This window comes from Trichechus manatus, unplaced genomic scaffold, assembly GCF_000243295.1.
Source record: "Trichechus manatus latirostris isolate Lorelei unplaced genomic scaffold, TriManLat1.0 scaffold00005, whole genome shotgun sequence".
Classification (NCBI taxonomy): Eukaryota; Metazoa; Chordata; class Mammalia; order Sirenia; family Trichechidae; genus Trichechus; species Trichechus manatus.
This window is the reverse complement of record NW_004443941.1, coordinates 24438640-24447796: the sequence shown is the minus strand read 5'-3', so window position 1 is coordinate 24447796 and position 9157 is coordinate 24438640. Positions and strand designations below refer to the sequence as shown.

At 37.2% G+C, this 9157-nt stretch overlaps 1 protein-coding gene across 3 annotated transcripts in view; it reads right to left on the bottom strand.

Moving 5' to 3' along the window:
• Positions 1-246: 246 nt before the first annotated feature.
• SOS1 (SOS Ras/Rac guanine nucleotide exchange factor 1) overlaps positions 247-9157 on the bottom strand; it is a 173481-nt gene continuing 164570 nt past the window's right edge. The window contains exons 20-22 of one of the 3 annotated variants that reach the window (XM_023735711.1): positions 3866-3910; positions 2084-2202; positions 247-1320 (exon numbers count right to left, since the gene is read on the bottom strand). In XM_023735711.1, coding sequence (XP_023591479.1) covers positions 829-1320; positions 2084-2202; positions 3866-3910 — 656 coding nt within the window. In that variant the 3' untranslated portion in view covers positions 247-828. The remainder of the gene's footprint in view (positions 1321-2083; positions 2203-3865; positions 3911-9157) is intronic. The other 2 variants (XM_004369538.2, XM_012556736.2) reach the window with 2 other exon arrangements.

The window sequence follows — 9157 nt, the reverse complement described above, 5'->3', positions numbered from 1 at the left end:
AGAAGGGGGAGATGACAATCTAGCATAGATTAACAGACTCCTAAATGTAAATCATATACCTTAACAGTTGTTTTTAAAAAAATTCTTCTCTCATGTTACACAAAACTTGTTTGAAGGCCACACCACCACGTGTTGTGTGTGTGTGGGGGCGGGGGGGAGGCGGGGTTGTAGGGGAATGCTCTTAAAATTGGTATAATTATTCTTTAAAAAAAAAAAAAAAGTACCTCTTTGGTGAAGCCTCGGTACCCATTTAATTCACTGTAATAATCTGTAAACAGGACTGTAGTACAGTGCTGGGCCTTGAGTCCAACAAGGTCAGGTACCACAGCCTTTCCTCACAGTCCTTTTAATGATTTTTAAGAAAATATTCTAAAGTAGGAAGAGTAAAGCAAAGAAAAACAAAGGAGGGTATTAAGATCCCTGTTTTTTGTTTTTTTTTTTAAAAGTGCATATTTTGAATTACAAAAACTGTCATTATGTGGGCCTGCTGGACACTAGACTGTGTTTTCCATCCCTTTAATGATAAAGATCACTTCACAAAAAGAGGGCTCCTGCCTAGTGGCTGGAAAAAGTCCCTTTACTTGATTTTCAGGTGCAACCAGTTGTCCAATTCCTCTAGAACAGTCTTTCCGTATTCTAAACTGGAATACCACTGTCAGTGTATAATAAACGTCTAGGTTAAAATCCATTGTGTTATACTGCATCTTGAAGCAGAGTCATTAGTGTTTGGAGCTCTCATTGTAACCCCTCAGTGCTGGCATGCTCAGTGCATCCATCGCCAGCAACGGATTTGAGGCTAGGAAAGTGTACTCCCCAGTACAGAGGAACTCAGGACGAATGGGCATTCTCCAACAGCGGTGGTCCGTCTCTGTGCATGGATGGGTGTGTGTGCTCCCTTTTGTAAGTTTTTGGAGGGAGTTTAGGGATATGTTGAGAAGTGCTTTGTCGTGGAGGAACAGGCGGCCCAGCAATGGAATGAAGGTCCACTTCTTGTGTCAATGGTGGTGATGGCAGATGCCTTCTCGTGCCATGAGGAGAAGGTGTTTGAGGAGGAGGTGGTGTAAAGGGGGAAGGGCTGTTTGGGAAGAATGCATTGCTGTGGTCACTTTTTTTACCCAAAGGGGGAGGTTGGAGATGCAGTGGTGAGCTTGAGAAAACATCAGGTGTCCTCACAGGTTCTCGTGGTGGTAACAAGGGAGGGCTTTCAGGAGGGTCTGATACAGAGGTCCGGTCCGATATTGAGTATCGTGGTGAATAGACTTTAGATGTGGGTTGCCTAGGAGGAATTGCTGGGGGACTGTCCAAATGCTTAGACATCATCTGACAAAAATGGGGGGAAAAAGGGATAAAATGCACATTATTAATAATTTATACAGTACCATGAATGTATTAAGAATTAAGTGGGGGTTTTCAAACATGCTATTGGCAGAGGCCTAAGTGTGGACCAGGGAGTTCTGCCATATATTTGAAATGGGAGTTTCTGTCCATTCACAGAAAACATTTTTTCCCCTCAGTTTTAAATTTTTACCTTAATTTTTCTTGAAATGTTATTTGCTACTGCCTGCCTATCAGTCAATCTAGTGTAAGATAATTTCTGATTTAGCGTACATGATCTGTTAATTTTATAATTTTATATTTACTATATTAACATTTCATGATGTTCTACGAAGAGTGTCCTGAGGTGTTTAGGTTCTCTGTCCTCTGCATAGGCTTGAGAACCATCAGGTAACAGCTGGCCAAGAAAGAAACTCAAACAGCTGGAAAAAATGGCTATTCTGAGCCTTTAAGTTCTCTTCCAACCCTGAATTTTCATGAAAACCCCATTTAAAAGTATGTCGAATTCACTATTACAGACTTTTAGCACATGCTAAGACAGTTTCATTTATAATGTGCTCATGTACAAAGCTTCATAACTCTCACTTTCTGTACGTGTTTTAAAAGAACCGCTCGAGGCTAAATTGCTCTTACTTTATAGATTAAAACTTGTTTTATCTTAGACAATACCCATTGCTTTAGGTTTACAATAGATTCTAATGTAACTGTAATGGTTCCAGTTTGCAGATAACAGGATTTTCTACTTTACCTTAGATGGCGAAGATTCCGCTGGGGCAGATTCTGGTCGTCTTCGTGGAGGAACAGGAGGGGGGACAGGCACCTCATCAGTGCCCTTGGTTAAACTTATAGATGATACTGAAGCAGATCCTGTAGGATATTAAATTTTTTTTTTAAAGTTCACAGGAATTTTATTTCATTTATTATTCCTTTAAAGGCTTAGCTGGAAACTGCTTATATATATAAAATAAAAGTGTAGAAGTATCGAAAGCAGTTCAGTAAACCAATACCCAATAGTATTTCCTTTATTAAAGCAAACTGCTATAAACGCATGCAGAAATTTCTTAGCAGAATCTTCAGAAAGAAGCTACCTAAGAGATCCTGTTATTTTGCTTCTTGAATAAAATAACATTCCCAATATTAATCTATTATCAGAATTTTTACTTGGGTTTGATTCTTAGATTTCTGGGAGAAACAGCAAACTACTGAAAACCTTTGGAGTATAATTTCTGTTAGGCTTTTGTGATGGGCTCACTTTTCTCTCTGATGTTATTGGTACAGAATTGCCCTGCCCTTACTGGATAGTCCCTGGGAACAGAGTTTCTGATCTTAGCCACCCCCACAATGCTTCTCCCCAGCAAGTCTCCCACAGGATGCCAGGGAGAGGATCTAGTGTCTGGGGGCAAGCTGTCTCCTCATTTGCATAGGCATAGGCTCTCACTGGCCTGTAAACAAAATCAGGCTTATTACACTCTAAGCCAAACATTTTAATTGTGATGGAGCTGTTCAAGACGACTGATGCAATCCTAGTAATGAAAAGAGAAACGACACTAAAATCTAGTGAACTTAAGAATAAATTGGTGAACTGGCACAAAAAATTAAGTACAGCTTCAACTGGAACGTATCTTAGAGACATTTATGGTGACAAGGGCATAATTTAGGCATGTAAATAATTACATTTTGAAAAGACAACACCTATGTAAGTTGTTAGCTAGTTTATGGACACTATAAAAAGATATGAAAAATATTTTTTAAAAAGATCATTCAAAATACTATTTGACAAGTTCTTTTTTCCTTTAAGCATTAAATCAGAGCCTTTATTTTGTCACTTAAATATTAAAACAAATTTAGACTTAAAAAGAGTATTTGATGTACTATTTTTCAGCTGTCTACATTTTGATCACCTACCTTTTTTCTTAAGACTGTATAGTTAATTTAGATCATAACTAACATTTCCATTGTAAACATTTTGAAATCATTTGTGTGAAAGGACAGTGAGAAAATATTAATAAGCTTGAAATTTATGGAATAATTTAGTGAACTCTTTACTAAAAAAATTTAAAGTAAACAGCTACAATGGAATACTTAAACTTTATAATTTAAATAGTTACAGTTATAAGGGAGCTCTTCTAAAGTTGAATTACAGTGACCTGCCTACAACCCAGGCTGTCACCAGGCTCAGTGACACTGCATGTTGTTGCCAGCATTCCCATATGCGCATGCATGCTCTCACTTCTTTCTCAAAGTTGAGTATTAAAATATATTTAGAACTCTATAGTTGGGAAAGAGAAATGGTTAAATGTGGAATCCACCCATTCAATATGTTCTTTAAAAAGAGAAAAAAGGTTTTAAAAAAAAAAAGCAAATCATTTATGATCAAAAGATAGCACAAGTGAAGGCCTCACTTCTAAGATGTTGCAAGCAAGGTACCAATGCTGCCAGACCCAAGAAGAGTTTTAGCAGGAAAGGTTACACTTGGTTTAATTTTTAAAGCCAAAGCAAGTATTATGAGTCTTAAACCAAATATACTAACTTGGGCCATGGGGCAGTGTAACTTGGATAAAGACGGTATCGCTGCCTGTGAAAGGAAACAAGAAAGAGTAGATATTTTTTTCTTTCATTGATATATTCAACTCATCTACAAAAACTGATTTATGATAAAAATGTTACTGTCATTCCAGTTTTAAAGAATGCTATAACAGTCTTTAGTAAAAGCACATTATTACTTACTTTTGAGAAGAAAAAGAATTGAGTTAACATCACATTAGGAATTTTGAAGATTCCTTTTAAATTCACAGTAATTAAATGAAAAGCATTCATGAGAAAACAAAAATATCCTATAGTATTGGATGATTTCTTGGTATTTTTAAATGTATAAAATAAACCCAATTCAAGCAAAGAGTTTAGCATGACATATCGAGATATGTCATTTACTAAAGATTACTTTGAAAACTCAAACTTGTTGCGAAACAAGTATTAAATAACAAATTTATGTTACAGAAGTTGAAAAATAAAAGGGAGATTTCTAACTAATATCATTATTACATACCTTTAAAAAATGTTCTTGGGGCATACAGTCTCATCACAAAATAACTACAACTTTGGATATTACCAAACACGTCTGAAAGTGACATAGCTATTTCCATCTATATTTTTAAATCTTTTAAAAAAAATCAATAAATATTTGGTGCTTAAATATATTTTACATAGGAAACCACTGATAAATTTAGAATGTCTACTTTCAACAATATTAATTATTTTAAGAAAAAAATTGAAAATCAAAAGCCAAAACCCCAAGAGCATGAAAGTAAGAAAACTGAGACAAACGGTTAGATGATCTGTACAGGTAATCCCCGAGTATAAACAGCGGGGTTCCATTCCAACAGTCAGTTCTGACTTCAGCTGAATACTTCATTTTTTTTAAGTTTTCATTATTACTGCCTTTTATTATCAGTATCTTTATAAGTCCTAACATTGAACACCTGCAAGTGAACATCTGGGAATGATAACATCAGCAAATTACACACTGCAACACTGAATGTAGTACCTATTACTAATGTAAGATGTACAAAAAAAACCCCAGACAGTTATAAGTACAATTTGTCATAAATATGTCATAAGTCGGGGACTACCTGTATTGGTTTTAAATCAGTATATTAATTTATGTTACACTGCCTCATATTACCAACATATGGAAAACATAATATCCAAGAGAATTAAATAATTTCTATAACACTAGATAGGCTGATTTAAAAAATTTTAGATTCTTCTCCCCACCCCCCGCCCCGATAATAGGCAATCACTCAGAAATAATTTGAGCTTTTGTTTATTCAAGTTTATTTGGTCAGAACGAGAGTAATTTTATGTTCCAAGTTCAGCTGGCATGACTCCTGTTAATTTGATTGCTTATATAGATACAGTGGTCTTATTTTCTAGACAGCCCCAATTCCAAATAATCTACCCTACTATCTGCTTCTATATGTACTGATATTTATTTGGAAGCCACAGTCACTAATTACAGCAAACCAGTTCTAATGATCTCTAAGAATAGCAATGCTACTTCTAATAAGTTATCTCTCAGACGATTAAAATTCATTTTTATACTCTGATATACAAGTAGCTGTTGCTCTGTCAATGATTTCACTATTTATTAGGCATCTGTGACTTAACAGGAATTAAGGGACCATGCAGCTCTAGTGCTTACCTACTTACATATTTGCTTTCTTGGAAAGGAAATAAATGATTAAACACTATTGTGTCCTGGAGATTAGCCTCATGAACATGGTAGTACATTTAGTACAAGGTAGGAATGAAATCAAAACACAAAGATCATGACTGCTACAAACTGCAGTCTTTTTTGAAAGAATGATTATACATATGCATACACACTTCTGTACACAGACATAGAGATGCAGACTTGGCTTTGATCATATATATATAGTATAGGGTTAGATTCATGCACCTGACAAGTTTGGGGCATTTTTCTGATTTCCCACTTTAAACTAACTGCTTGGTCCCAATGCCTAGAAAATGTTATATAAAAAACTCTTTTACAATTATTCATGCTCTAATCAATATATGCTAGAAATCAAGATGTGCTAGAAATTTTTATCAGCCAGGAACTGAACAAATTCATTTATGACAACTAGAAGTGAAATCCAATTAATTAAATGAGTACTAATTGTTAAGTGGAGCCCTGGTGGCACAGTGGTTAAGCATTTGGCTGCTAACTAAAAGGTCAGCAGTTTGAATCCACCAGCCGCTCTTTGGAAACCCTATGGGGCAGTTCTTCTCTGTCTTAGAGGGTCACTATTAAGTGGGAACTGTCTCGACGGCAACAAGTTTGGTTTTGGTTTAATTGTTAAGTACAAATCCCAGACAGTAGACCAGTGGTTCTCAATCTTGGTTGCACAACAGAATCCCCTGGAAGCTTTTAAAAAATACTGACGCCCAAATGCCAATGCCAGTCTAATTCAAGTGGGAGCTGGGCAGAGGTATTTTTTTTAAAGCTCCTCAGGGGATTATAATGTACAGTCAGGGCTAAACCCGCTGTTGAAGATACCCCCATTTTATAAAGGAGCCATTCTTAAAACTGGAATAAGCATTGTCCTGTAGGAAAAAAAAAATGATATAAATGATGGCTAACTTCTTAAACCCACAAGTCTGCTAAACTCAAATGATTTGAGATTAGAAACAAATCATCTACAACAATGTTTCCATGAAGAAGAGCCTTGCATTCCAGCCTGAAATGCTTGGAATGTATCTTCCTCCTGCTAGAGTTCCCGTACTGACAGAGGAGAGGAAGCACGTCTGCAGCCACAGGCCAGGTTAAACCTCTGGCTCCCTTTCATGACCACCCAGGCAGTCTTCAAACAGGAAGTTAACGAGAGGTGCTTCATCATCCTCCCCTCCTTGCTGTAATAGTAGAAACAAAGCCGTGAACTGGGTGGCCTTTTCTCTTTTCCCAGCCACTGTCATCATAATCTTGAAGGTGGACCTGGCCAATACATACCAGGGTGTAGGTGGCAGCACTAAGTAGGTGGCCAGTTCCCTCTCCTGGCTGTCTTCACCAAAAGCATTCCCTGACCATTCTTGCTCATTCTGTGGTCATCTTTCTCTAAAATTCTAGGGCACTCATGTCTTTACTGCTCAACATCTGACTGTGAATCTCCTTGTACTATCATTATTTTTCATCTCTCAGTTAAGACTGCAAGCTTTACCAGAGAACGTGTAAGTGCTTAGCAAGGAGTAAAATACGCAACAGATACAGGCTGAATGAATGAATTATAAGTTTAAAACTAGATTATCTGGGGGGGAGGGGGCTGGGAACTACTATAAAAGGCAAAAGAGAGTAGTACCATTATAACTGGTCAACAATTCTAGTCACACTTTGCCTTTTGAAAAATTTAAGGAATGGAACTTTCTGCTGCTTTGTATCAAATGGAGTATGTTCAGACGACCTAAGACTGTACGTGCATGGCAGCTCCTTCCCACCAAGTTCTGAGGGAAACAGGGAAGTAGGTGTTCACTCTGGTGGCAACATAGTGGGTAGCAAGTTGGGGGCTCTGACCCTCACAGCACTAGCAGATCAGTCAAGCAGAAGTGGGGTCAAAAGCAGGCGAGGACCTTTAATACACATGGACCACAGACGTGCAAGAGTGAAGTCAGAAACTAACTGTGCATCCAGATGGTTTTGTATTATGGTGAGTTAGTTGATTTCAAAATCAGTTATTTTAGAACAAGGAGGGTAGTAAAAGGGGCCTTCTTTATCATAAAGAAGGAGAAATTAAGAGAACCCCCAAGTCTAAGCTTACAAAGCCAGACTCTTGGAACACTGTTTCTTCCACTTGCCCAGCTGTTTAATCCTGTTAATCCTGCTCTACTGCCAAAGCACTGGTCCCACAGCACTGTGTTCCCACATGATGCCTTCTCCCCTGCTTACCTAATCACTTAAGATTTAGCACCAACAGAAAACTTAATATGCATCTCTTGGTCTCCCACCTCTTCCACTTTTGAACTACTTCTTTAACTAAGAGAAGTAGAATTTGCAATCGGTGGGTCGCATGTAGCTTCAATAATTCACTCATGTGGGAACCCTTATTATATAGACCTTAGCCATCTGCTCTAGGGAAAAAAAACCAAAAAACCTGCCAACAGTTAAATGAAAAAATGATTTCAGGTCAGCCATACTGCAAAAACTTTTTATTACTTAATTTAGGGGGTTGGCGAGAATAAATTGGATTTTTTTTAACCTGGTGTTTATTTGAATTTATCAAAAATACCTGAAAGCTTACTATGTGAATAACACAACTTCAAAATCTTCAGTTGCCAAATAAAGCTGAGATGTTGCAACTCTCAAGACAATTACATTTTAGCTAATAAAAACAAGACAAACTGTTCAAATATATGTATATAACACATAGGATTCTAGACCAAATCTCAAAATAATATCCCTCAGACAATAATTTTAAGCAGATTTTTGTTAAAAAGTTAGATTCTCTGAATTGGAACAAACCTTAAAAATCTAGTTTGATCCCTAGAAGACACAGAAGAAGTATTTCATCTAAAATCGAGAAAGCTCATTAGTAGACTGGGATGACAAACCAGGATTCCTGACTCCTAGGCCAGAGCTTCTCAGACTCCTCCCCCATGATTATGTCATGCTGCCTCTCAGTACTGAATTCTATTCTGACAAAAATACTAGGGTAGACCTTGATCTGCACGTGGAGCTCAGCATGTGAAAGTGGTCTAGACAGGGTTAAAGGTGACTGAATTCAAGTTTTGATTTAATAATGAACAAATGAAAGAGAGTTGTGTGTTCTGAGTAGAGGTGTAAAGTTCCACATGAAATCGACTAGAGAATTAACGGAAACACTGTGGTCTAGATACAAAAGGTAGTTCCTTCCAAGGGTTGTACAATTTGGTAGCCACCAGCCACATGGAGTTATTGAGCACTTGAATACGGCTAGTCTGAACTGAGATGTGCTATGACTGTAAAACACACACTGGATTATGAAGACTTAAAACAGCAACAAAAAAGAATGTAAAATATCTCATTAATAAATTTTTATACTGATTACATGTCCAAGTGACAGTATCTTGAATATACTAGGTTAAATAAAATATATTATTAAACTTATTTCACGTAACTCTTTTTTTTTTACTTTTGTTTAATGTGGCCACTATAAACCAAAGACCAAACCTGTTGCCATTGAGCCGGTTATGACTGATAGCGACCCTATAACAGCAGGCACTATATCATCATTGGGAGCCCTGGGGGCACACTGGTTAAGAGCCTGGCTGCTAACCAAAAGGTCGGCAGTTC